The following is a 27,956-nucleotide window of genomic DNA, read 5'->3' on the forward strand; positions in this document are numbered from 1 at the left end:
TGCAGATGATACAAAAATTGGGTGAGTGGTAAATAATGAAGAGGACAGGTCACTGATACAGAACAATCTGGATCACTTGGTAAACTGGGCACAGACAGAAGGCATCTGAATGCAGCTAAATGGAAATGTAGACATCTGAGAACACAGGCCATATTTGGACGATGGGACACTCTGTCCTCAAAAGCAGAGACTGAAAATGGTCGTGGTGATGGATAATCAGCTGAATGTGAACTTTCAGTGCAACACTGTGGCCAAAAGGGTTAATGTGATTCTTGGAGGCTTAAACAGGGGAACCTTGCGTGGGAGTAAAGAGGCAATTTTACCTCTGTATTAGGTATTGTTGCAACCACTGCTGAAGTACTGTGTCCAGTTCTGGTGTCCACAATTCAAGAAGGACGTTGATAAATTGGAGAGAGAAGAGCCATGAGAATGATTAAACGGTTAGAAAGCACGTATAGTGATAGACTGAAGAGGCTCAATTTATTTAGCTTAGCAGAGAGAGGATTATGGGGTGATGTGATCAGTCTATAAGTACCTTCCTGGGGAACAAATGTTTGATAATGGGCTCTTCAATATAGCAGAGAAAGATGGTTCACTGGAAGTTGAAACTAGATGAATTCAGACTGGAAATAAGGTGTAAATTTCTAACAGTGAAGGTAATTAACCCTTGGAGCAATTTACCAAGGGCCTTGGTGAATTCAAATCAAGATTGGATGTTTTGCTAAAAGATCTGCTCTAGGAATTGTTTTGAGGAAGTTCTCTGGCCTGTGTTATACGGGAAGTCAGACTAATGATCACAACGGTCCCTTCTAACCCTGGAATCTATGAATAAGTGTAGCCTTACTTGGCAATCTTAGCAGAGAGCCAAGATAGGAATGGACCATAGAACTTCTCTGACATACCCGACAGTGGGTTTGCTGGGCAATCCTGAAGCACACTGGCAGGGCAGCATGGCATGGGAAAGTGTGTGTGTGCTGGCTGCCTGTGCTGTAGTGTATAGTGGGGCCATCCATTTATGTTTAACCAGCATTAAATTCACTTATGTTCACAGGCATTTTAAGAAAACAACAAACACTTTTCCGGATTATTTTCTTTATTAACACACCTGCTCTAAAGCAACATTTTGCTCTTACTACTCTCTCAATGACAGAGTTTTCATCCTTGCTCATTTACCCATTTTATTCTGTTTTCATGACCTTTTCTACTACGTTATGCTAACATGCTAACATTGGATCTAGGCTGTCCTTCAGCAGGGTAACCTGAAGTCAGACTTTAAAATAAAAGATTCCCATTGCAGCTTAATGATGCTTTAATGGCATGTAGCATTATTGTAACAGAAGCCTGTGTTTCTTGTGATGAATCATCCTGCAAGCTAATGTGGCAGACGGAAGTGTATTTAACATCACTCAGTGCAGGAGCATATTGTTTCCAGTCATGCTTTCAAAGTGAGTCTTAGGAGCTGATTTAGGAAAGAAGCAGAAATCCTAAGGAAATGTCAATGCTATTGTTTGCTTGTTTTTTTTTTTAACCAGGCAGTAGACAGTAAACTGAAGAACAGTGTCATACTGCAGACACCACAGCTGAAACATTATTCACAGTGGGATGGCCCACTGCCATTGTAACTGGGATGAAAGTTGAGTCTGTCGTAGAAGGTGATAAAGTTATCTATGCCAGTCACGTCACTTTTGTCTATGTAGGTGTTGAGCCCGTTATTCCTATACATGCCACACTTTCCGAGATGTTTCGAAAATGCGTGTGAGGTAATGTTAAAGGAGGTCTGTGGGGGAGAAAAGCAAGAGGAAATATTTTAGATACCCATATGAATAGCATCTCTGTGTTTTACAAGAGCTAGGGTATAATTACAAGGGCGCTGAAACTTCATGCTTCAGAGCATGAATCAAACACCAGCTATGGTCAGGAAAAAAACCCTACACATCCATCCGTTTGCGTATTTTTAATCAAGGGTCTTTGTACTCTTGGAAACTTGTCCTAAATTTTGCTGCAAGGGTGCTGGTTTTTGCAGCACACCAATGGAGCAGACCAGAGATGTTGCACCAACTTCAGCTAAATTCAGAAACTGAAATTCTTACATAGCGTATTAATTCCTCTATCATAGAAAGGTATACTATGTGTGAGTGGGGAGAAGAGCTCGGGCCACCGTCTGAAGCTTCAGGCACTGATCATCACACATTTCCCTGAGTGTGGTTTTGGTTATGGTTTATTTTTTCACTTTAGCAATCCCTGTGTTCCAACTTGGCTTTTCTGGTTTTTGTTGTTGTTTTTTTACGTAGTAGTAGTATACTATAGTAGTTGTGGGGGTGTTTGTGAATAAACACCCTTTTCTTTTGCCATCGGACTTTAGCCACAAGTGGCCAGAGATTAACTCTCCGGGTTTATTTAGGAGGGGACTATATTGTGTCCAATTAAAAAAATCATTGATCTGCTCCAGTGTGTTTCCAAAGAGATTCTAGATCATTGCATCTGCCCCCTTTTAAACTACTGAGCCTTTTCTTTCTAACCTTCCTATGCTGTAAAATTCATGGCCTGGAGATACCGAAGCTTCTGGATGGGATTTTTCAAAAGCCCCTAAGTGACATGAGAGCACGTGTCTCACGGAAAATAATTTAGAGGCTTCTGAAAATCCCACCTTCTGATTTCAAAGATCCCCTGAGACCTAGAATATTAAAATAGAACTATGGTCCCCCTCAGTTTTTCATGAATTATATTACTGTAATTTTCCTTCCTTTGTAAGTGGCTGGAGTGGCAAGATGAAATGCAAATTTGAATAGCAATAGAAAAATTAGCCTCTTGGGACTTATACAGGAGACCTAAATTTGAACCACTGCTGGCCACCATCAAAAACCCTTAAATTTAACAAAAGACATAAGGGTAAAATAAATTTTGAATATCAGAATTCTTCATGGCCAATTTCCCTTGACTATTTTTCAGTATTATTCTGTGCCTGTATTCTGGTTGGCTGTGCCACGCACCTACCGTTTCCCTACCCAGTTTGCTCATGCCAAGAGCAGGTGATATCTGGGCAGAGGAGGGTGAATCAACAGTGCCCACAGGATAATATATGCATTTTAAAATACTGCAAGGGCTAGATACTCCTGTAAGGAAGGTAATGTATCATCGCAAGAAAGTGCATTGATCGTTTTTTAAAGGAAGGAACAAAGCAAAAAGCGTAGCTGAGTTTTTTTTAAAGTACTCCTACAGATAAAGCAAATAACTTATTCCTCAACAGGTACCTAGAGTTCACTTAAGAGGTAAGATTGATACACACTGTAATTAGCCTTGTGCTGCATATACTTACCGGCATTTCATGTACAGTAGGTGCTTTGCTTCCATAGATCTGATTGGTGGTCCTGTACCTGGGATGGGCCTCATTTGTTCTACACAATAGAATGTAATTTTACTTGGTATGGTTTCTTTCATACAAACTGTATCCCACAGCACTGTACGGAGTTAAATAGTAATTTATGGAGATAAATTACAGCAACAGATGGACATTAAGAAGTGCAGACAAGGGAAAAGATGCTTTTGGGATGAGGTAGGGAATGGATAAGATGGGAAGAGATGAGAAGGCATTTCTAAGTGACACGGGCTGCTAAGCAGCTCACCAGCAGTGAGACTGATGGGGCAGAGAGGAAATGTCTGCTAAGGAAACAGCAAGACAAGGTTCCTGGAGGAATTTAAGAACAAGGACAATTCTGTGCATGCTTGGCTTTGGAGAGCTGGGGCTTGAATGAAGAGGGAGCAAAGCATGCTTGGGACCTCTAGCCATGATGGCTAATCTGGCTGTAGGTAATGGGACACATCCCAGAGGTCCTTCAGGCCTTAAAATGGGTATCATTTTCACAATCATGCAGAGGTCATGATGACTTTACAGGATCTCAGGTCATTGTTGCAAAGTGTGGCAACCTTTGGGTGCACCGTGAACCCCTCCCTCTCTCTCAGCATGCTGCTTTTGCTCATCACACAAGTTATATCAGCTTCCTCACCTGTAGCCCCGAAACCATCCTGGGTGGTTGAACCGGGCTGGCAAATTGTCATTAACTCTGTAGTAGTCACTGGTTCTCTGGGACTGACCCTCCTCTGCCTCTTTGTTGCAGGTGGTGAATGTTTCCGGCAGATGCCCCTGGGACATTTTGAGCTAAGACCTTTTTAGGACTCTGGTCCAGGCAGGACAAAGAGGCAGGAAATTGACCAGGCACACAAGAAACAGGGTGCTTAAGTAACAAACTGTATGTTGCTAGGAGACAGGCTGTAACTTGGCAACAAAGAGAGAGGCCCTTAAAGACACAGTACTGTTTCCTAGACAAGAGTCCAGCTTACAAACACTTTCCATGCACACCGCTGGGGGCTGTGAAAGTATTAGCTCCTCCTAAGCCCTGCAGTGGTTGCAGGATCAAGCCCTTAATTCTGTTACTTTCAGTCCTCCTAGTTCAGTAGTTTTCCCGAAAGTATTTTGCATGACTCCTTTTTTATTTGTTCATGTAGGAGAGAGAGACCCCAGCTGAAGTGAAGCAATGAAGGTGCATTTGCTGACTTATATTTTCTCATTGTTTCCCTTGCACTCCCCGGTCTGTCTGCACCTGTTGTTTTTTCTCCTCTGCTTCGTTCCTGCTGCGAAGAATTGACGTTCTATCTTTTCTGTGTTTGCACAGTGCCTTGCACAATGGGGTCCTTATCTGTGACTGGGGCTTTTAAGGGCTATCGCAGTCCAAATAATAAATACTGATAATTTCTAAAAAAAAAAAAAAAAAAGGGGGGGGGGGGTTGATCTGAGGAATAGTCATTTGCTCACCCATAAACCCTGTTGTTTCCAGCAGTGCTGGAGCCATTTTTACGGGGGGGTGCTGAGAGCCATTGCACCAAACTGTAAACCCTGTACATAATGGAAAGTACTTCAAGCCAGGGGGTGCTGCAGCACCCCTAGTTCCAGCACCTGTGATTGTTTCTAGAGCTTCACACCTGTTCGGGTCCCTGTAGAAACCCACTAGGTCCCGGCTGGGAATCCCAGCCAGCCCCTGCTCTGTGAGGGCAGGTTTTTGCAGGGTCTGCCTTTGCTCCGGGCATTTGCAGACTCCTTGCGGGCGGGGGGTGTGATCAGAGCGGCCCCAGCACGGCAGACGAGCCCGCGGCAGGGCGGGCAGCTCGGGCTCCCGGCTGGCGGCTGCCCCCGCCAGGCAGGGGAGGACCGGGGGCCCTGTGCAGCTGCAGGCGGAGCTGCGCCGCGCCCGCCCCGGGGAAGGGGGCCCGGCTGTGGCTGGAGGAAGCGGAAAGGGCCGGTGCAGCAGCCTAAGCTGCCCTTCCGTGCACGGAGCTGCTGCTGCCGCCCCGCTCCGGAGATGGCCGCTGCCAGGCTGCTGCAGGCGGGTGAGGCAGGGAGCCCGGGCTTGCTCTGCGTGCAAAGACTCGGGGGGCTGGAGGGTAGGCGGGACAGGCGGGCGGGTCCGAGCCCAGGCGAGCTGGGCAAGGTGCCTCTCTCGGCCTTGGGCCTGGTGTGTCTCCGGCTGGGGCAGTCCTGCCAAGATCAAGCATGTAAAAATCCCCAGTGGCTTAAAAAATCCGGAGGTCTTTTTGTTTGTTTGTTTGTTTGTTTGTTTAAAGCTCATTTTAAAAAATGGAGCCTGATCCTTTGCTCTCTGGTGTCTGAGCCTTGCGGGCGCACGTGGGTGACAGAAGCTAGACACTTGTCTTTCAGTGTGAGCTGAGCTTCTCCTGATTCCAGGAGCGGGGGCTTTAAGAACCCCCCCCCCCCGACGATCTGGAGACTTGCCTCTTGCGGGGTTATGCTGCTGGAGTCTAGCCCCCCGAGAAACAGCCCCTCCGGGTGTTACCAAAATCAAGCAACCAACTTCCCCAGCTTCTGGTTTTGTAGCAGCATCCCCCTTCTTCTCCCTAGCAGAGCTTCTAAGCCTGAGCCCCCTGCTGTCTACCCCCTCCCCTGGCAGGGTGTCTGCTCCTTGCTTTGCTAGAGGAAGGGGTGCTGCTTGACTTGTTATGAGGTCCCAGTATCCCTGATGCAGAGCCTGCCCCATGCTCCCTGCCATCTGGTGTGCACACTTCCTACTTCCCAAAGCCCAGCTGGAGGAGAGAAAGTTCTTAGATCTTTCTTAGGAAACTAGGCTCTTAACACTGAGAGGCCCAGAGCAAGCCACTTCTCCACGCTCTGCCACGGTTTCTGCCTCTGGGAAGTGGGTCTAATATTAACCTACGTTTCAAGGACTTGGGAAGCCTTAGTGTTTGTGGAGTGCTTGGGGTTCTTCTGCAGATGGGTGTTGCAAAGTATTCTTATTGGTGTCTTTATTTTACTGCCCATCTGTTTAAGGCTTTCGTTTAATTTCTCTCTTCTCTCTGTTGTCAGTCGTACCAAGGTTCAGCTGCTTTCCGTCACTGGGGAAAGCTGCTCCCAGAACCTCACAGCTTAGCAGTCGACTTTATGGAACTCTTCTTGCCCCGGAAGCGAATCAGCAGGTGGATCCCAATGGTAAGAGTCCTTACCCCACCTACTTTAGGAGAGTGAAAGCATCCAGTCTATTTGGCTTATACTGTCCAAAGCAAGTTGAGTTAAGCCAACCATCCCTCTCTGATAGCCACCAGGTTTGCTTTAAGCCAGAAGATAATGTATTGCTAAGTTAATGAGCACCTCTTCTAAGCCCTGTTGGCTACTTTAGTTTTCAGATAGTATATGCATGTGATTTTCAGTACATTAGATTCCCCTCTAACCCATCTGAACACGCACCTAGGAGAGGAAGGAACACTGTGTGGCTAAGGTTTGGGATTGAGAGTCATGGCTCCTGGGTTTTATTCCTGGCTCTGCCACAGATTTCCAGACTCCCAGACCTTGTGCAAGTCACTTAACCTCTCTGTACCTCTGGTTCCCTGTATGTAATGAGAGAGAAATAATATCAGTCTTAAAGTGTAAAGCACTAAGATACTAGGCTGAAAGTACACATTAATCGCCATATACATGCCCAATTGTGGTGTTATTGGCAATCCAGGACTAAACAATGCTCTTCTTTTCACACCACAACCAAACCTTTGTGCTGCACAAACTGGGGGCAGAGCTCACACTTCTTTTTGTCCTTCTTTCAGTTATTAATGACAAGCTTATAACCGAGCCCCTCAGACACCCGGACTTCTTCAACGTGAAAGAGCTCTTCTCCCTGAAAGATCTCTTTGATGCCAGAGTGCACTTGGGACATAAAAAAGGTTGTCGTCATAGGTAAGTTACACAACTTTGACGTGGACCCTTGGGGTTGAGCCAATACCCACTGAGTCAATGGGTGTATTTCCCTCAATTTGGGAATTCGGCCTTTAATAAAAAGAAGGGAAGGATTACTTTCCCTATAAAGTGCTTGTAAGGTGGCTCCTTCCTAATGACTTTGACAATAAGTCTGTGTTTGACTGTCCTAGCACAGGGAAGGTTATTTTATTTGCTGTCACACAGGCATGCAGCACTGGAAGCAAAAAGTTTTAGGCATCCAAAGATTTCTTCATATTGCATATATTCTGGGATTCCAGTGTAATGAGTTGAGTGGCCGGTCAGTTGGTTTAGAACCAAAATAAAACCAGATCCACCTGGTCAATCCCCTGTCTATCAGGGCATGGTGCAGGGATCTGATTGGTTGATCAGGGCCTTAACTGCCCTTTCCCTTAAATGGAACACAGGAATTGCCCGACAGCATCAGACCCAAGGTCCGTCTAGCCCAGTGGCCTGTCTCTGACAGTGGCTAGCAGCAGAACCTTCAGAAGAAGGCAATTTTGGAATAACCTGCCCCCTGAGAAATTTTCTCCTTGACTCCTATTGTTTAGAAGCTGGCTGATGCCCTGATGTAGGAGAGTTTCTATGGGACAGACAGCGTTTGGAAATGTCAGTCAAAAAATAAAATTTTTCCGAGATCTTTATGTCTCATTCTCCTTCCCCAGGTTTATGGAGCCATATATTTTTGGCTGTCGCCTTGATCAGGACATTATAGACTTGGATCAGACGATGAAACACCTCCAGCTGGCTCTCAACTTCACAGCCCACGTCGCCTACCGCCAAGGGATCATCCTCTTCGTCTGCCGCAACCGTCAGTTCGGCCACCTGGTGGAAGTCACGGCCAGGGACTGCGGGGAGTACGCCCACACCCGCTACTGGCAGGGTGGCCTGCTGACCAATGCCCACATCCAGTACGGGACTGGGGTTCGCCTGCCCGACCTCCTCATCTTCATCAGCACCCTGAACAACGTCTTTGAGCCGCACGTGGCTGTTCGGGATGCCGCCAAGATGAACATCCCCACTGTGGGAGTGGTGGACACTAACTGCAACCCCTCCATCATCACGTACCCCATTCCTGGGAACGATGACAGCCCCCTGGCGGTGGAGCTCTATTGCAAGCTCTTTAAGATGACCATTACCCGGGCAAAGAACAAAAGGAAGCAGATGGAGGTTTTGTATGGACTGCAAAACAAAGCCGAAAGCAGTTAGATCAGCCTCGTGCTCTTACTAGCCCTAGTGCAAAATCTGCTAGCTCATCCGTACCACGATGGTGTTCAGTACTCAGCAGGTTACCTACCAGGCTTCTTTGACTTGCCGGCAACATGCATAGGGCTTGGGTGGGAGGGAGTGGGGGATGGGAATGCTCCCACCTTAGCTCTGTAAGGGTCTGATCCAGCTCCCATTGAAGGCAGTGGAAATATTAACATGAACTTCAATGAGAATTGGATTGGGGTCCTAGGAGAGAGGTCCCTGGCCTACTCCTGAGGAGGAGATCCCATGGTAATGGCAGCCCCCGCTCTGCTGTTACACATCTGTGCTCATCTGTGATTCTTAACTTGCCGAACCAAAAAAAAAAGAGTGGATTTGTCAATCAATATCAGTCACCTGTGGGTGCCGCTTCCCCCCCTGCAAAAGGAACTTCATCCAGAGCACCTAAAACAATGCAAGGCTAAATAAGACAGACATATCCAGTTTGGTTTGCTTGTATTTGCCTCTTCTTCGAGGAAGAATGTGTAAAGCATCTGTCTTGTGATTTCTGCCCCACACACAAAACTTACTGTGATCTGAATTTAACTGTGTTAAAGTTCCCATCCCCTCTCCTCCCACTTCTCTTCTCCATATGAAAAAATAAAATATTCCTTTTTTTTTCACATGCAAGTGTGTTGTATTAAATGAAAGATGAGAAATCCCTTACAAAAATATAAACTGACTGAATGTCATTGGTTGGGGCAGAGAAAAGGTGTCTTATAGGATAATCAGTGCGAAGTCTGAGTCAGGTGCTATGGCATAGGCTGAGTGTAAATTGTATCATATGATCCTAAAATATGGCTGGTAAAATCTCTACTCTTTAAAGTGTCCCTATCAGCTTGAAATCTGGTGAGTTTAAAAAATGAGTTAAATAGTTTTAGGATCTACACCTGCCCCTGGGTGATCCAGGCCCATTTCTGTGGCTTGAAAATCATACGAACAGCCAGACGGGGTAAGACCAATGGTCCATCTACCCCAGTATCTTGTTTCTGACAGGGGCCAGTGCCAGATGCTTCAGAGGGAGTGAACAGAACTGGGCAATTATTAAGTGATCCATCCCGTTGTTCAGTCCCAGCTTCTGGCAGTTGGAGGTTTAGGGACACATGGAGTCAGGGGTTACGGTCTTGACCATTTTGGCTAAGTGTCATTGATGAATCTATCTTCCATGAATTTAGCTAATTCTTTTTTGAACCCACTTTTATTTTTGGCCTTCACAAAATCCCCTGACAACGAGTTCCACAGGTCGACTGTGCGTTGTGTGAAGAAATACTTTGTTAGTTTTGAAGCTGCTGCCTATTAATTTCATTGGGTGACCCCCCTCGCCCCCCTCCCCCCGGTTCTTGTGTTATGGGAAAGGATAAATACTTGTTCACTTTCTCCACACCATTCATGATTTTATAGACCTCTATCATTACCCTGCCCCCTACTCATACCACAGTCGTTTTGATCTCTCCTCACATGGAAGCTATTGCATTGCCCTAACAATTTTTGTTGCCCTTTGCACTTTTTTTCCAATTGTAATATAGAGTTTTTGAGATGAGGCGACCAGAACTGCAGGCAATATTAAAGGTATGGGCATACTATGCATTTATATAGTGGCATTCTGATATTTTCTCTCCTATATTATCTCTCCTTTTCCTAATGGTTTATAATGTTGTTAGCTTTACTGACTGCTGCTATACATTGAGCGATATTTTTAGGGAACTGTCCACAATGACTCTGAGATCTCTTTCTTGAGTGGTAACAGATCATTTAAACCCCATAACTTTGTATGTATAGTTGGGGTTATTTTTTCCATTTGCATTACTTTGCACTTATCAACATTGAATTGTCATCTGCCATTTTATTGCCCAGTCACCCAGGTTAGGGATATCACTTTACTCTTTGCAGTCAGGTTTAGACTTAACTTCTCTTGAGTAAAATGGTGTCCCTAGCCTCTGTTTGCCAGAAGCTGGAAATGAGCGACAGGGGATGGATTACTTGATGATTACCTGTTCATTCCCTATGGGGCACCTGGCACTGGCCACTGTCAGAAGACAAGAAACTGGGCTAGATGGACCCTTAGTCTGACCCAGAAGGGCTGTACTTATGTAATTTTGTATTGACTGTAATTTTGCCACCTGTTCACCTATTTTTCCAGATCATTTATGAATATGTTGAATATCACAGATCCCAGTGCAGATCCTTGGGGGACCCTGCTATTTACCTCCCTCCATTGTAAAAAATTACCACTCGTTCCTACCTTTTCCTAATGTTTAGCCAGTTACTGATCCATGAGAGGACCTTCCCTCTTATCCTTTTGACTGCTTAGTTGTCAAAGGTTTTCTGAAAGTCCAAAAATACTATGTCAGCTGGATCACCCATGTCCACATGCTCGTTGACTCCCTCAGAGAATTCTAATAGATTGGTGAGGCCTGGTTTCAGCTTTGCAAAAACTATATTGACTTTTCCCCAACATATCATGTTTATCTATGTCTGTTGCTGTCTGAACTTACAAGACAGCATGCTGACACGCTCTCAGCCCCCTAAAAACTCTCTCTCTCTCTCTCCCCCTACATACACACAACACACTCCCTGTCACACTACACTCCACCCCACCCCCTGCATTTGAAAAGCACGTTGCAGCCACTTGCATGCTGGGATAGCTACCACAATGCACTGGTCTTTGTGGCGTTGCAAGAGCTGCTAATGTGGCCACATCAGTGTGCTTCCAGCAGAGAGTGTAAACACTTGGCAGCGTTTTCCCTGCTGCAGTCTCCGAAGGCTGGTTTAACTCCCAGCGCTCTACAACTGCAAGTGTAGCCATGCCCTAAACTAGCGGGAAATATTTTTTTCTCCAGTCTTTTCCCATCACAGTGATTGTAAGTGTTGCTTGTAACAATAATAACTAAAGCATTATTCAGACAACTGTGTGATATTTTTAAAGGTTAGAGCATTCCATTAGAAGTTATGATGTTTTATTTTTTATTTTATAACTCTATTGCTTTATGTGGAAGGAAAATATGGGTGCTGGAAGGCCCCAGTTCACCAAAGCTCTTAAGCTTGGGCTTAACTTTTTAGCTTAACATTGATTTCCCACTGAACGACTCACATGGTTAGGTGTTTTGTGAAGTGCAGCCTATATTATGAAAAGACTGGGTTCTCAGCTTAGCATTTGAAACAATCCGTTTATTTTAACGCCAGGGGCAAGATCTGTGTTTGACTTGGACAAGCACAATTTGATCAGTGGTCTCTGTGTGCCATTGCTTTTTAAACCAGCGTCCCTGTTCATTTCAAGAGGAAGGTGTGTTTAGTAATCACTGTTACCTATATGGTCCTATGTCTGCGCACACCTTGAATATGGAAACGATGCACAGGTCTTACTCAAACTCACCAGACTAGCTTCCCGTTCACTCTGAGTCTATCAGCCTCATTGCAGCGCTCTCCTCATATGCATGCACACTGAGATATTCCAGGGGTAAAATCACTTCCTGGACAGGAATCGGTCTCTAATCCAGCCTTACCCCACTTCTCGTTCCTTCCCAAGGCTGATCTCCTCCCCATTTCCCTTCCTTTCGTCCCCTGCCTTTACAGACCCCTTTCCAGTGTTGCCAGCTCTTGAGATATTTGGTGTTTCTCTTAAAGCTCCATCTTGTGGAGTCATGGGATTCATTGAGCCTCTCGCCATTGTAGTTATTTTTTTTAAAGGAAACCTGTGTGTCTAGCCTGCATGGCTGGGGAAGGAAGCTGGGAAATGTGAGCTGAATAGGCTCAGACACCAGAAGGAGCAATACAAACACACAGGCTATTTTGAATGTATTTAGCTGTTGAACAGAGCTAGGCTCATGCTTTTTGAATGCTGGAGGTTGACCATATTGGCCCCCTCTTTTCTTTTTGCCTTGCCCCCCTCCCCCTGCTGATTCTCCTCTTCTCTGCTTCCTCCCCTCTTCCTCCTCCCATTCCCCTCCGCCCCCTCCCTGGGCCCCTGAAGCCGACTCCCTGCACTTCACACTCCTGTCCAGCAGGGGGAGTGTGTCTGCGGCCACGAGGCAGCTGCGGGCCGCGGAGGGCAGGGTTTTTGGTCCCTTTAGAGCTCCCGTCGGGCAGCTCTATATAAGGGGGAGGAGCGGGCCTATCGGCCCCTTTTTCTCGGCGAGCCGCACAGGGACGGTGAGTGAGGAGCGGCCGGGCCCTTCCCTCGCCCTGGAGGGACTGTGGGGGAGCTCGCCACCCCGCACCCCAGCGGGGCCGGCCCCTGCCTCGGACCCTCCCTTCTTAGAGACCCGGGGCCGTGCTCCGCTCAACGGTCACCCGCGGCGCCTCCCTTCCCCTCCCCCCCCGGCCGTCCTTCGCGGCGCCTCCCTTCCCCTCTCCCCCTCCCCCCCCCGGCCGTCCTTCGCGGCGCCTCCCTTCCCCTCTCCCCCCCCCCCCCCGGCCGTCCTTCGCGGCGCCTCCCTTCCCCTCTCCCCCCCCCCCCCGGCCGTCCTTCGCGGCGCCTCCCTTCCCCTCCCCCCCCGTCCGTGTCCGTGTTCGCGGCGCCTCCCTTCCCCTCCCCCCCCGTCCGTGTCCGTGTTCGCGGCGCCTCCCTTCCCCTCCCCCCCCCGTCCGTGTCCGTGTTCGCGGCGCCTCCCTTCCCCTCCCCCCCCGGCCGTCCTTCGCGGCGCCTCCCTTCCCCTCTCCCCCCCCCCCCCCCGGCCGTCCTTCGCGGCGCCTCCCTTCCCCTCTCCCCCCCCCCCCCCCCGGCCGTCCTTCGCGGCGCCTCCCTTCCCCTCTCCCCCCCCCCCCCCCGGCCGTCCTTCGCGGCGCCTCCCTTCCCCTCTCCCCCCCCCCCCCCCCGGCCGTCCTTCGCGGCGCCTCCCTTCCCCTCTCCCCCTCCCCCCCCCGGCCGTCCTTCGCGGCGCCTCCCTTCCCCTCCCCCCCCCGTCCGTGTTCGCGGCGCCTCCCTTCCCCTCCCCCCTCGGTCCGTGTTCGCGGCGCCTCCCCTCCCCCCCCCCGGTCCGTGTCCGTGTTCGCGGCGCCTCCCTTCCCCTCCCCCCCCCCGGTCCGTGTCCGTGTCCGTGTTCGCGGCGCCTCCCTTCCCCCCCCCCCCCCGGCCGTCCTTCGCGGCGCCTCCCTTCCCCCCCCCCCCCCCGTCCGTGTTCGCGGCGCCTCCCTTCCCTTCCCCCCCTCCCTTGTCTGCTCCTAGGGCGCCCACTCCCCCCCCCCCCTCGGGCTACATGTTTTATCCTCATAAGAGAAACAAGAGGTTATATTCAGTTTGGCTGTAGGGTTTAGTTTTCCAAACTGCTCTCCGCCACACACTGATACCTAAATAGTGGGCCCCTGAAGCGCGTGTCCAAATGAGTATAACAAATGCTCTATTTATTTTCTGTGTTTTTGCTGTTTTTACAGGGGGTGGAAATGTGAATACTGCACATGCAAGAGGTTTTCTCCTAGAGCTCAGGTGAGCATCATTTCATGCAGGTTCACTACATGCCCCTATAGGCGTTGCAGATATGGTTGCTATGCCATGTTTGTGTCATCAGGTGGCAGAGAGGAAGAGGCTGTGTCTACGCTCAGCGCTCTGAAATCATGAGCGCTCAGAATGATTAGCAGCCTGACATTTTGTTTCTTTTCTTTACATTGTTCAATGTAAATGTAGTAGTCAGTGAAAGGTGTTGGATTAAGAGCTGTGGAGATAGAAGTTTTCTATCAACTGCAGGTATCACATGTCAGGAGGAGGGACAGTTTCTCTGCCCTGCCCCAGTGTGTCCACCTCTGGGCAAGAAGGTAATTGGTCTCTCTACCCATTCCATTGGGGCAAATTGTGGTGATGCCTTTTGCAATGTGGGCATTTGTCCTACGTTGGACTGATGCTATGTAACCTATTGTGCATTACCAGCAGATAGCTGTTTAGTGGCGAACCAATTTTAGTTAAGTACTACCAGTTGGAGCTGAATTTGAATCAGCAGCCTAGAATTGATGAGTATTGTATTCCACCAGTATCAGTCCCCTTCGGTCATTTGGTATCCCCTGGTGATATTGGTTCTGAAGTAGCGTAAAGAGGATGAACAAGGTCTTTTGTGAAAATTCACTGTTTTGATCAGCAAGAGTGGGGAGCTCTAACTTTGTTTAGGTACCATTGTGACCTGGTGTTTCCGTGAACTGCAATTTACTCGGTATTTGGCGATCTTTAAAATTATAGGTGGACCTGCCCTGATATTTCACTCTGCAGACTGGGATTCTTTAATGGAAATAAACGCCCATCTAGCACATTATTCCCCCCCGCCCTCCATTTTTTCAAGAACATTATGTTTGCAGAGGTGAGCCTGAATCCAACTCTGTTTCTCTGAACTCTGAAATAGCCTAGATCCAAACATCCCATCCTTTCCATCTCTCTTGAATTATAATTCCTTTTCATGTCAAATTTTAGAATGATTATAATTGCTGTACAGTGTGTTTTGTCTTTTTCGGCAGAACAATCAAAAGATACCATGGTCCAAGAAGTCTGCATCCTAGGAATGAGGTGAGCATGGAGACCGTGTACATTCTAAATAGTACTTCCATATATCAGAGACCATCGGCTAAACCCTTGTCTAGACTAGGAATTAGGATGTGTTAGCGATAAGAAAAGGAGGACTTGTGGCACCTTAGAGACTAACCCATTTATTTGAGCATAAGCTTTCGTGAGCTACAGCTCACTTCATTGGATGCATCCGATGAAGTGAGCTGTCGCTCACGAAAGCTTATGCTCAAATAAATGGGTTAGTCTCTAAGGTGCCACAAGTCCTCCTTTTCTTTTTGCGAATACAGACTAACACGCTGCTACTCTGAAATTTTGCTAACAATGTTGACAGCCTGGAGTGTAGACAAGGCGGTGTGCCTTTAACACATGTTAAACTGACATGGGTTATACACACAGCCTTGTCTACACTAGCCTGTTAGTATGTCTTGTCTAGACCAGAATTTGGAAGTAGTTAGCGAAGTCCTTGATGTACAGCTCTACAATCAAATACAGATATAAGCTACAAAATGACAGGTATTTGCATTTCTTTAGATTGCTGAGAGATGAGAGCTGTCTCAGAGGAGCTGCTCATGAAATTCTGCAGCTGTTTGTAAGTGGATAGGGGGTGATTATATATGTCCATTTCAGTCTCATGGTTGAGGTCCTACTTCGGATTTCTTTTTTGTTTGTTGCTGCTTTGCATTTATTGTGGAAGAATCGCTACTTCTCTTCAGCATCCTATATATTAATCGTCCCATGCCCCTAGAGGCGTTACACTTGTGGCTGTCATGCCATGTGTGTGTCATTAGGTGGCAGAGAGGAAGAGGCTGCGTCTACGCTCAGTTGTTCTGAAACCTGTGAGCACTCAGAATGATTAGTAGCCTAACATTGTTTCCAAGTATACCTGCTTTCTCCAGAGAATTGGTGAAAGATGGCGCAAATATCCTTTGAAAGGCAGTTAAAAGCACACTAATTTTAGCTGCGTCAGGAAAAGGCCCTACATCCTTGTATGCAAGGACAAGTAGAAGTGACTGTTCTATTCTCGGGAACTCCTCAGTCCCATGTTTGCCTTTGAAACTGTCTTCTGTGGCCTTGGGAAGATTGCTACTTGGTGTCTGTTCTGCTATCTGTAAATTGGGGTTAACGTTTTAATACCTCTCATGAGATTTTTTGGGGGTTGTACTTTTAAAGCACTTTAAAGACAAAAACTATCAAATAAATTCTAAGACTCTGGAATGAGAGATTTCAGAGTAACAGCCGTGTTAGTCTGTATTCGCAAAAAGAAAAGGAGTACTTGTGGCACCTTAGAGACTAACCAATTTATTTGAGCATGAGCTGAGCTGTAGCTCACGAAAGCTCATGCTCAAATAAATTGGTTAGTCTCTAAGGTGCCACAAGTACTCCTTTTCTTTTTGGAATGAGAGAGTGACTTTCCGGTTTATCTAATGTCTCTTTGGCCGCAGTTTAAGCTATGTGAAAAAAGGACATTCTTATCCTGGAATAAGAATGCCACATGAGGCGTTCTCCCAGTATACGTATAGCAGTCTAATTATTCAGCTATAGTTTTGCTGCTTAATTTCCCATGTAGACAAGCCGTAAGTAATGCTTCTATTCAAATGTTAATCCATTAGCTTCAGTTCTGGGTTTGTGAGACTTAGACACACTTCTTAATGAAAGAGCAAAGAGATAAATTCTGGTTACTTATGAATTAAAGTAGAAATATTTGTGGCTACATTGTTGGCATGCAGAGTGGTTGAATTATACAGGTTACGGAGTGTCCAATGAAAGGGGGGGGTAAGCAAATGATATATGAATTGTAGGAACATTACTGAGTTCACGTATTGCCTGCATGGAAATAAAAGAACAGTTCAGTGGGTTTTACATTTGAATGTATAATTTTAAAATAGGAAGAACTTCTGAGAAGTATTTTAAAATCACTGCCTTGCTTTGCAAACGTTTGATATTCTGTCTCCTATTCACAGTTGCTTTGGAGGAGGACAGCACTAATTTCCTTTGAAATTGTGTAACATAAGTGCTGTTGAAGGTACGTATTATGGCATCCTTAGCACCGGAATCTAATATTCCTGGCATGAGATCAGTTACCACAACTGCTGGTGCCAGTGAGTTGGAGCATAAAAACTGATGTTTAAGGGACATCATGGTCAGGTTATTTTTTTTAATCATATTTATAAAAGAACATATCCTTATCTATATCACCAATAAACTGTTAGATGCTTGAAAATGAAAGAAGGCTTAAAATGTAACTTACCTTCCACCATTTTTGCTGATTTCCCCCTCCCCTCTTTTAATGCCCCGAATTTATATTAGATTGGTAGTTTCACTTTTGTTGTAATCAGTTTCGCTTTCTTCTTCTCTGCAGCACTGTGCTCATGCATATGTTTAGGTTACTTAGTCTGAAGGGGATTTTTAAATTCAACCTGTAAACTATTTTCATGGAATTAAAAACTTTGAGTACATTTCTCTTTGTAGCTTATATTTCTACAACGTTCATTTTGGATCTAAGCTCCCAGACTATATACCGTTAATTTTGAGAAACACTCAGCAATTATTTTTTCCTACTTTGTGTCCATCTTTGCTTTTTAAGCCTTAAAGAAAAACCCAGTGATCGTGGAAGACAATCCTATAATGCATTCATTATTTAATTTAGAACAATCATGTACATCATTGTCTACTGGGTTTGGGCTGGAACTTTTTTTCTGGCTAATGTAGGAAACTGACAGTCTGTTAGAGCTCTCATATTTTATGTTTTAGATGTACATTATTTGTAAGCACTATAAAATTCATGTGCACACAAGCAGAACTACATTACTTTCATCATAATATTTCCTGATAACCGTCTGGCACAGGGCAGGTCCACCACTAGTGTGTCAACATTGTGGAGACGTATTAGTCTCTTAAGTTCAGATAGCTAAAGTAGATGTTTGCTACTTCAGTTGGCAAGGCTACGTTTTTAAATTTTCCGATTACCATTGCCTGCTAATCAGTTACTGCCCCGTGGAGACGTAAATACAACTGCAGTGTTGTCTTTATGCCAGAAGGAGGCAGACAGGAAGCACTGGCTGCTTTGAGTCTATATCCTTAAAGAATGGATGCAGACATTTACCGCGGCTAAACAATTTATTAATTTGGGGAGGAAGAGTGAGGGGGCTGTCTGTTTTCTTTGTATCAGACTGTTCTGTAGAGATTGAATTTGTGTTAAGGTTTTAAAGTAATAAGCACATTTAAGGACTGTTGAGTTTCAAATTAAATTGGTCTTAATGCATTAGTATAGCAATTAACTTGTAATACAAAGTTATTAAAGCACAGAATTTTTCTCAAATGTCTCAACAACAAAATTATGCTAAATCAGTACACACATTTGCTAAAGAACTTCAACGCTGATTGTATGTTTCCACATGTCTGTTTGCAAAATCCTTTCAAACACTGCAAAAGCATTCATCATATGTCACAAGTATGTAATAAAACAAGTTAATTCAGACATGTTAAAGGAATAGATGAGATAAAAGAATACGCTTTCAATATCCAATCCAAACTCCATGCAGAAATTCAGTGAAGTCCTTTTATAAGAGGAATAAACTTTACAGTGCATCCAAAGGTGAAATGCTTTGATCTGATTAAAGAAAAGTTCTGGTTTTTTTTTAAAGCTGCAACGTGGCTTGTAAGTTTTCTACTGAGTTTTATATGTTAATGCATCTGCAAAGAAGCTTGACCTCCAAGCTAATGTTCTGTTAGGAAGCAAAGATATAAACGTGTTGTAATAATTGTGCAACCTATGCCATCTCTGGGAGTATAGTGCAGATAGTCCTCCACTGTATTGGTGGTATAAGGTGACTGAAGAGGAATAGGCTATCGCCAGACTGAGTTTTCTAAAACTCCTGAAGGCTTTGACTAATAGCCTGATAAAATCTGGAAGTGCTGAATGCTGGAAAATGTCCTCATTAAGTGGGCATTATAGGGGCCAAAGGTGCCATTAACCAAATGGGTAGCTGGTGGCTGCAAAAATGAGCCATTTAATTGGGAAAAGGCGCTGCCCGATAGCAGTGGCTTCTTAAAAGAATGTCAATAAGGTTGTGGTGTATACGGCTGCAGTTCTGTGGAAAGATTCATGCATTAAGATGTGAATGTTTCATTTAAAATCCCTGATTTCTTTTATCCCCCTCAAATATATATTTGGTTTCTCATAAGTCTTTAATTAGATCAAGGGTTCCATCAGGGTAGTAAATGCCTAATGAGGCTATTTTAAAACTTCACCTTGTTAAAAGTATAACTTTTTAAAATCCTCAGAAAATCATGTTCAGTTGAATTATGCTGCTAGAAAATGTAAAAAATCTAAGACAAAAATTTGAGAAAATCAGAGAAAATAGAATTCTAGAATTTGATTAAAATACAGTGACTCAAGCAGATGCTTATCGCTTTGGTTTGAACATGTCAATGAATCTGATGCCTAGTCTTTAGGAGATGCAGTTACATTAGGTAAAACAAAAATGTCTTATTTAAAAATTGCCCAGTATTAAGATCACTTCTGTGCAGAAGGGTTACTCGCTCAGTGGATTCCCCAACATGTTAATACTGCTAGTTAATAATTATCTTCCCAAAGCCGGACAGAAATCCAGATATGGACTATACCTTCCTGGGGGACTCATCTATGGTTCTGACTTTCAGCCAGTGAAAATACCAACATTTTAAAGTAAGACATGCTTTGAAAGAAAAACCTTTGGTCACATTGACTCATACCTCAGAATCTAGAGCCATTCCATGCTGTGGCATAATCTCTAAAATAAGTCGTCTTCACTGTATTGCATTTAAATCACAAATATCCAAGATGTAAATATTGTGAAAAATAAAGTACTTTTGAAACTTCCATCTGTCTAACCGTTCATACCCCACGTGAAGAGAGGTTGAGGGGGTGGGGTTATAGTATAGCACGGGGTGGGCAAACTTTTTGGGCTGAGGGCCACATCTGGGTGGGGAAATTGTGTGCAGGAGGGGGCTCAGGGCAGGGGGTTGGGGTGCAGGAGGGGTTCAGGCTCCGGCCTGGTGCCGCTTACCTAAAGCGGCTCGGGTCGCAGCAGTACGCAACAGGGCAGACTCCTTGCATGCGTGCCCTGGCCCCACGCAGTGCCACTCTGGGAAGCAGCTGGAACCCTGTCCCTGCGGGGGGGGCCCAGGCTTCGTGGGCTGCCCTTGCCATGCCTCCAGGTACCTCCCCCAAAGCTCCCATTGGCCATGGTTCCCTGTTCCTGGCCAATGGGAGCTGTGGGGGGCAGTGCCTGGAGGCAAGGGCAATGCACAGAGCCCTCTTACCCCAGGGCCCCAGGGATGTGGTGCTGACCACTTCTGAGAGCGGTGCAGGGTCTGTGGCACCACAGGGGGCAATCCTGCGGGCCGTAGTTTGCCCACCCCTGGTATAGCATATTGAAAGCTGTGCCAGAAAGAGGTCAGTAGTAAAATGATAGCCAAATAAGAATCAAGATAATTAAGAGAGTGGGGGGAAAAAAGAAATGATCTGCATAATTACAGTCCGAGATGTTGAGCAGAATTTAAGATAATGGTTTTTTTGGACTAACTACACAATTAAGTAATGGTCTGATTTAAACCAAGGAATACAAAGAAATTAAGAAATTAGGCTAGTTCTCTAGTTACAGCTCACTGGCTAGATATTGCATATGTTACCTTATGGAAGTCACTGTTCCTAGACCTGGGCACAGCTAAATGAGTTCAAGAGAAACTAAAAGCCTATGTTCCAATATGTGTTCATCTAGTGTGGAAAATACCAGTCTTCCTAAGGATTAAACAGATGAGCATGGAAACCTCAGTTGAGTTTGTTACTTTACCAGGTGTTTATATGTAATTTCCTACAGATGTAATTGGGATCTCTGAAAACGTTTGAGACACTGCAAATAGAGGTAGTAGGTTGGGACTCCAACACATTTGATTTAAGCACTCCAGCAGCCTGACGGTTGCAGTTGTAAAATCGCAATAGCCATGTGGTGTCAGGCCTTTGAGGGTCTGAGTTTGAGAGAATGAAAGCTCCAGTCTTGACACAAGTGTTAATATGGAACAAACAATAATTTGTGGAATGGTCATATGATTTCATATTTCAAGTTTTGTTTTTTTAATTCATGTACCCCACCAACATCTTGAACTCATGGAAATAGGAGTATGATGGAAAAGCTATAAGAGACAAACTTGGAGGATTTAAAAAAAAAAACTTGGAAGAGTTGAAATGTTACTGATATAGTGAGAAACTTAATAAACTGTCAAGAAGCATGTATCTTAAGAAAAGTTTAAAATGTGCATTGTTGCATATTATAAATTAAACATAAAACATGTCTTGAGACCCAGTTTAGCTTATGCTGCCTTTGCTTTTTCTTCTTGAGTTGTCTTAGAATTCATGCTTACTAAATATGGCAATAATCTCTTCATAAATATAGCTATAATTTGGTTTCTGCATCAGGTTTTCTTATCAGCTGCCATGGGCTTTTACCTGCAGCTTGTGGCAATGGTGTTATTATCTGAGATGAGTTCTTGTATCAAATCTTATTACTGAATATGCCCAGAAACTACTACAACTCGATCATATTAGTGAAATTAGTTGCCGAAAGGAGATGAAGCAATTTGGATATCAAAGTAATAAAACCTTAGTAAATAACTAAGGCTAGATCTAGTCTGTTGGAGTACAGCTGAGAATGATAAATCCTTGATTGCAAATGGTTTTGGAAAAAATCATCCCTTTGGTGCAGCTCAGTGGCATCCTGGGTAATGCTCTCTGTTGCTATTGGAGACCCAGTTTGAATACCAAGAGCCAAAATCCAAGCTAGACTTCATAAGGGTGTCTAATAGCTGCATCTTCATACTGAGCAGCCATAGGAAGGTGTAAGTTAAAGTAAGAGTTGGAGCAGGTGCAGGACTGCTTAATTTAGCACCTGATGTCCTTCTGTTATTGATCCTCCCTGTATATCTCTCTTGCAGAATCTCATAGAAATTACACTAACATAGATTCTCAATCTCAAGCCTGCTTGCTGATGTAATCATACAATTTAGTTTTGGCTCTGATTGATACGGGCTTGGACCTGCTGTGAGGTTAGCACACACAACTTTTAGTTTTGAGGTGGGAGGCAGAGAGAGAACCTTGCATTGCTCACCAATAGCATCTACTCATTTTGAGATTTGCTACTGATGCTTCGTTCCTCTTTGGCTGGAAGGAAGATGGCTACAAGTTGGCTTTACAGTGGTGATTAGGGGGGAAGGTGGGAACTGGCAGAGGACTCTGAGGGATGCAGAAGACCCTCATAAGCAAGAAAGGATTGGAAAAAAGACCCTATGGCTTGCTAAACTCTCAAATGATTAGATCTTTAACTTTTTTCTGGAGTGACCCATGTCCTGAAGCAACACTGAACCATCAGCCCAATAACCCTACGCAAAAATGGAATCCTTTGCTGTGGACAAGTCACGAGGTTGTGAATGGCTTCTTAACCCTGTATCCTCTTTGTTAAATGGGCCCTGAGTATTCTTTACTGGAACAAAATTCAGCTCAGTGTGTGCACAGAGCCGTATTCATGACTTAAATGCATTGTCAAAGGGATTAATTGGGGTTTACAGGTTGCATAAGGCCTCCTGCCAGGCCTTCAGTGCTGGGATAAATTTTACCCACTGAATCCATATTGCTTTGTTTCTTAGTAATGTCCACCTACCACTGTTCCTGGGCACGGAATGGTTAAAATGTAAGCTCCTTTCGAATTCTTCATTTAGCCATTGTAATGACTTTCCTGAAAACTGGGTTTCATTTTACAGAGCTGTTTTTCTTTGAGAAATGAAATTCTCTGAATAGTCCTTGAGTCATAACTGACTCGGTTCAACATCCTTGGTCCATTGGCTACAGGGACAAGATCATCTTGTTGCTAATCAGAACAGAGATGTATGCTCATGTTAAATGTGTAATGTACTCGGATGCTGTACCACAGTGATCAGCAAGGTCTTAAATGCAGGGACTGATCAGCTTCTCTCTTTCCCCTCAGAGCCACAATCAGAGGTGTCAAACCAGACGTGCTTGAGGAGCAGTATGATGTACCTTCCTGAGCTACAGAAGCAGGGCTGGCCTTACCATGAGGTGACCTGAGGTGGTGCCAGACTGTGGGGGGGGGGGCACCACTAGAATCCAGAGTGTAGAAAATTGTGTCTGCTGCTGGTGCGTATGTATTTTCTCTGATCTAGATGCACAGAGATGGTGGAGTTCTGTGCTAGAGGAAGGAGGGCACAAGAGACATAACAGGCAGGCAGGAGAAAAGGTGAGAAGGAATAACAGAAAGCAGCAGGAGCTGCAGGGAGAAGAGAGGAGGAGGAGCCTCTTATGTACCTCTCTAGCACCCCCCAGGAGCCTGGACTGATTAACACCAGCTTCTCAGGGAGATTCCTGTTTCCTGCTGCTTCCCTGAACCCACTTGAGGGGAACAGGCAGTCAACTGAAGTAGTAGGAGCCAGTTAGGCCCTTAAGACACTAATATCTTCCCTCACTCGCTCTGCCACCAGCCTGCTTATTTGTCCTCTTCAACTGAGTGTTGAGAGCCACTATAGCTGGCACAGAACAGCAGTCATGAGTGAAAGAAGAAAAATTCCCTCTGGGGCAGTATTCAGAAAAAGAAAGAAAGCAAAGGAAGCTGGTCTATCTAAGCAGGACGGAGCTCTCCTGAGATACATAGACACAAATGTTCACGGTGAGCCTTCTGGCCCCAGTGAGGATGTGAGTGGTGAGGAGATGCCTGATCTTCCAGTTAGTCAGAGTGCAGGTGACCTGCCAGCTACTGCAGCATCCATATCTCCATCTCAAATGGATGTAACCATGTACATTCCTGAAGAAAAGTGTAGATGAGAGAACAGTGTGGGAGAGGCACAAGAAACAGCTGCTGCTGAGTTTAGTTCCTTAAGTCTAGATGATCCAGGACTGTGGACCCACTTGAGCAGTAGCCTGAGGGACTTCCTTATACTGCATGAGCCACAGCAAGTGAAAAACTTCATGTTCCCCAAAGACAATGAAAATAGAAGTTTCCATCCAACACATTACTGGCGTGAAATCCCCAATGGTGACAAAGTGGAGAGGCCATGGCTTATGTACTCAAAAACCCAGAATGCTGCATACTGTGTGTGTTGCAAACTCTTCCAGTCTAATGTTCCAGCCACATTGGGTTCTACAGGAACAGAAGACTGGAAAAATCTGCCTAGAAATCTGGCATGCCATGAGAAGGCAGCAAATCACCAGACAGCATTCCATAGGTGGAAAAAGCTTGAGATGAGGCTAAGGTTAAAGGCCACCATAGATAATCAGCATCAAGTGAAGATTGCATCAGTCTCTTTATTGGCAAAATGTTCTGAAAAGGCACATTGCCATTGTGAGAACGCTTGCTACCCAAAACCTAGCACTGCATGGCACTTCAGATCAGCTGTATGTGCCAAACAGTGGAAACTTCCTTAAAATTGTGGAGCTGATGGCTGAGTTTGATGCTGTACTTCAGGAGCATCTAAGAAGAGTCACCACCCAAGAAATGGAGTACTAAGTGCCACCTTAGAGACTAACCAATTTATTTGAACATAAGCTTTTGTGAGCTACAGCATCCGATGAAGTGAGCTGTAGCTCACAAAAGCTTATGCTCAAATAAATTGGTTAGTCTCTAAGGTGCCACTAGTACTCCTTTTCTTTTTTGCAAATACAGACTAACACGGCTGCTACTCTGACACCCAAGAAATGTACACACACCACTACCTTGGAAAAACAATTCAAAATGAAATCATACGGTTACTGGCAACAAAAGTCAAACAGAAGATTGTGGCAGATCTGAAGTCAGCAAGATATTACTCTGTTATTCTGGACTGCACACCTGACATCAGCCATATGGAACAAATGACTTTAATGGTGCGTTTTGTAACAACAACAGAACCTAGTGAAAATGTCCCTGCAATGGTGACTGTCAGAGCATTTTCTAGTATTGACATTGATGATACTACAGGAGCTGGTATGACAAATGTGCTGCTTAAAAAGCTGGAAGATACGGGAATTGCAATAGCTGACATGAGAGGTCAGGGCTATGATAATGGTGCCAACATGAGAGGAAATAACAGAGGAGTGCAGACACGGATCTGAGAGTTAAACCCTCGAGCTTTTTATGTCCCATGGAGTTCTCATTCATTGAACTTGGTGGTCAGTGATGCAGCATCAGCTTCTAGTGAGGCTGCTGAATTTTTTAATGTAATTCAAAGCATCTGTGTATTTTTCTCTGCATGAACTGCATCAACAAGTTGATGGCAAACTTTGAAGCAACATCTGGGAACATCCTCTCTGACACTGAAACCACTGAGTGCCACATGATGGGAAAGTCGAGTGGAGGCGATAAAGCCTATCAAAAACCAAATTGGGAAGATAGGGAGGATAATGCTATGACAGGAACTGTTTGTGGGAGAACAGTGGCAGAGAGAAATGGAATCACCAGAAACATACATAACTTCAAATTTCTGTGTGACTTAGTGTTGTGGCATGATATACTGTTTGAAATAAATGTTGTAAGCAAGAGACTCCAAGGTGTTGACCTTGATATATCTGAAGCAATGGAACAACTGGACAAAGCAAAGTCACACCTACAGTCTTAGCGGTCAGATGAGGGATTTCAAAGTGTTCTGAAGAGTACACAGAAGTTGGCAGAAATCTTCACACTGAAGCTATTTTCCCACCCATTCAAGAATACAAGAGTCACCGAAGAAGATGACATTTTGATTACGAGGCACTGGATAATCCCATAAGAGACCCCAAACAACAATTCAAAGTTGAATTCTTTAACCAGGTGCTAAATTGTGCAATACAGTCAGTTGAAGAACATTTCATGCAGCTCAAGGAACACAGCAGTATATTTGGGGGATGTTGTATGATATTCCAAAACTCCTCACTATACCTGAAGAAGACCTACACCAGCAATGCAGGGCACCTGTCATAAATATAAAGGGAAGGGTAAACCCCTTTAAAATCCCTCCTGGCCAGAGGAAAAATCCTCTCACCTGTAAAGGGTTAAGAAGCTAAAGGTAACCTCACTGGCACCTGACCAAAATGACCAATGAGGAGACAAGATACTTTCAAAAGCTGGGAGGAGGGAGAGAAACAAAGGGTCTGTGTGTCTGTCGGTATGCTGCTTTGCCGGGGATAGAACAGGAATGGAGTCTTAGAACTTTTAGTAAGTAATCTAGCTAGGTATGTGTTAGACTATGATTTCTTTAAATGGCTGAGAAAATAATTGTGCTGAATAGAATGACTATTTCTGTCTGTGTGTCTTTTTTGTAACTTAAGGTTTTGCCTAGAGGGATTCTCTATGTTTTGAATCTAATTACCCTGTAAGGTACCTACCATCCTGATTTTACAGGGCTGATTCCTTTACTCCTATTTACTTCTATTTCTATTAAAAGTCTTCTTGTAAGAAAACTGAATGCTTTTTCATTGTTCTCAGATCCAAGGGTTTGGGTCTGTGGTCACCTATGCAAATTGGTGAGGATTTTTACCAAACCTTTCCCAGGAAGTGGGGTGCAAGGGTTGGGAGGATTTTGGGGGGAAAGACGTGTCCAAACTATGTTTCCCAGTAAACCCAGTTAGAGTTTGGTGGTAGCAGTGGTTATTCCAAGGACAAAAGATAAAATTAATTTGTACCTTGGGGAAGTTTTAACCTAAGCTGGTAAAAGTAAGCTAAGGAGGTTTTCATGCAAGATATTACTCTGTACCCTAGAGTTCAGAGTGGGGGAGGAACCTTGACAGCACCAGAGACAGTGTTGACACGTGATGACATTCGCGATATTGATATGAGTGATTTAGGTGATGAACTGAAAGCCCTTTCAAGATACATTTCAGCTGGATCAACTCCAAAGGCTGTTCTGGAATATATGTGCACAAATAAGATGACCACCCTCTTTCCAAATGTTTTTGTTGCTCTGCGCATACTTCTAACACTTCCTGTAACAGTTGTCTGTGGAGAACACAGCTTCTCCAAGTTGAAGTTAATAAAATCACATCTACGCTCCACAGTGACACAGGAGAGGCTGGTTGGCCTTGCAACCATCTCAGTAGACCATGAGCTGGCCCAGACTGTGGACCTTCAGGAAGCAGTTCAAATCTTTGCAACCAAGAAGGCACGGAAAGCACCACTTTGATTATTCAAACAGATAAAAATGCCAGTGTTTACTATGCAGACAAGAAAAGTTACATTTGCTGTTCAGGTGTTTGAAAGTTGTGTTACTTAAAATTTTTGAACAAGGCATTTTAAGTTGTTAGTTCTCCTTTATTGGGGTAGGTAGCAGAGCAGTAACATGAGAGGAGTAGAACAGGAAGAAGGCAGAATGGAGACATTTCAAAGGTTTGGCCCAAGCAAGGGGGAATGGGGGCGTCATTTGAGCTCCCCGCCTCGGGTGCCAAAATGTTGCGTGCCAGCCCTGTACTGAAGTATTGCAGTGTCTAGCACAACATTTTGAGGAATGCATTTATTTAAAGTTCTTATTCTAATATGCTGGTGCACTTTGTTTGCAGATGATGCCTGTAGGTTTGTTTTCTAACAAACCTGACAGCAGAAAAAGAAAGCATTTAGAATCTCTGCACTTGAAGTTTGCTAGATATAGCTTGATCCTCTGCCATGCACTTGCTCAAAGACGCTCCATGCGCTGCAGACCATGAATGTGAATATAATATGGTGTGATGTTAATATATTTTTGCAACTGTAAATGTTTTCTGTAACCTGTTTAGCCAAGGTGCAATAAAGAATAAAAAGCTATTCTGACCTTTACACTGCTTCTGTGTGTGCTCCTGATAAATTACATTAAATGCTATATTCATGTGTTTTCCAGGCATTTTCAGATTAGCAAATGGATAGTGAAACCATAAAAAGACTAAAGTTTAAACAGACTTTCTTCCTGGCTTGGGGTTTGAGCTTC

The 27,956-nt window shown here is 44.7% G+C and overlaps 2 protein-coding genes and 1 long non-coding RNA gene across 5 annotated transcripts; 2 read left to right on the forward strand and 1 right to left on the reverse strand.

Moving 5' to 3' along the window:
* Positions 1 to 1,075: 1,075 nt before the first annotated feature.
* PIERCE1 (piercer of microtubule wall 1) lies at positions 1,076 to 4,673 on the reverse strand. The gene is made up of 3 exons (XM_084649775.1): positions 4,005 to 4,673; positions 3,317 to 3,395; positions 1,076 to 1,777 (listed from the first exon to the last, which is right to left on the reverse strand). The coding sequence occupies exons 1-3, from the start codon at positions 4,148 to 4,150 to the stop codon at positions 1,589 to 1,591; spliced, it is 414 nt and encodes a 137-aa protein (XP_084505901.1). The 5' UTR covers positions 4,151 to 4,673; the 3' UTR covers positions 1,076 to 1,588.
* Positions 4,674 to 5,139: 466 nt separating this feature from the next.
* On the forward strand, positions 5,140 to 9,144 carry MRPS2 (mitochondrial ribosomal protein S2). The gene is made up of 4 exons (XM_084649698.1): positions 5,140 to 5,382; positions 6,374 to 6,496; positions 7,105 to 7,234; positions 7,939 to 9,144. The coding sequence occupies exons 1-4, from the start codon at positions 5,355 to 5,357 to the stop codon at positions 8,480 to 8,482; spliced, it is 825 nt and encodes a 274-aa protein (XP_084505824.1). The 5' UTR covers positions 5,140 to 5,354; the 3' UTR covers positions 8,483 to 9,144.
* Positions 9,145 to 12,570: 3,426 nt separating this feature from the next.
* LOC311531977 lies at positions 12,571 to 27,808 on the forward strand. Of its 3 annotated transcripts, none has more exons than XR_014714314.1 (6): positions 12,571 to 12,670; positions 13,892 to 13,943; positions 14,957 to 15,005; positions 16,967 to 17,028; positions 23,024 to 23,115; positions 24,713 to 27,808. It is a non-coding gene; the product is annotated as an uncharacterized lncRNA (long non-coding RNA). The 3 variants fall into 3 exon arrangements; XR_014714315.1 differs by having other exon boundaries at positions 12,574 to 12,670; positions 27,556 to 27,808; XR_014714316.1 differs by having other exon boundaries at positions 12,583 to 12,670; positions 23,024 to 27,808.
* The last annotated feature ends 148 nt before the right edge of the window (positions 27,809 to 27,956 follow it).

This window comes from Lepidochelys olivacea, assembly GCF_965140295.1.
Source record: "Lepidochelys olivacea isolate rLepOli2 genome assembly, chromosome: 16".
Taxonomy (NCBI): Eukaryota; Metazoa; Chordata; order Testudines; family Cheloniidae; genus Lepidochelys; species Lepidochelys olivacea.

Coding starts and splice junctions, on each gene's coding strand:
- MRPS2 (XM_084649698.1), top strand. CDS start 5,355: ATGGCCGCTGCCAGGCTGCTGCAGGCGG. Junction 6,497..7,104: donor TCAGCAGGTGGATCCCAATG/GTAAGAGTCCTT, acceptor TCCTTCTTTCAG/TTATTAATGACAAGCTTATA. Junction 7,235..7,938: donor AAAAAAGGTTGTCGTCATAG/GTAAGTTACACA, acceptor CTCCTTCCCCAG/GTTTATGGAGCCATATATTT.
- PIERCE1 (XM_084649775.1), bottom strand. CDS start 4,150: ATGTCCCAGGGGCATCTGCCGGAAACATTCACCACCTGCAACAAAGAG. Junction 3,396..4,004: donor GGATGGTTTCGGGGCTACAG/GTGAGGAAGCTG, acceptor TCTATTGTGTAG/AACAAATGAGGCCCATCCCA. Junction 1,778..3,316: donor CTACTGTACATGAAATGCCG/GTAAGTATATGC, acceptor TCTCCCCCACAG/ACCTCCTTTAACATTACCTC.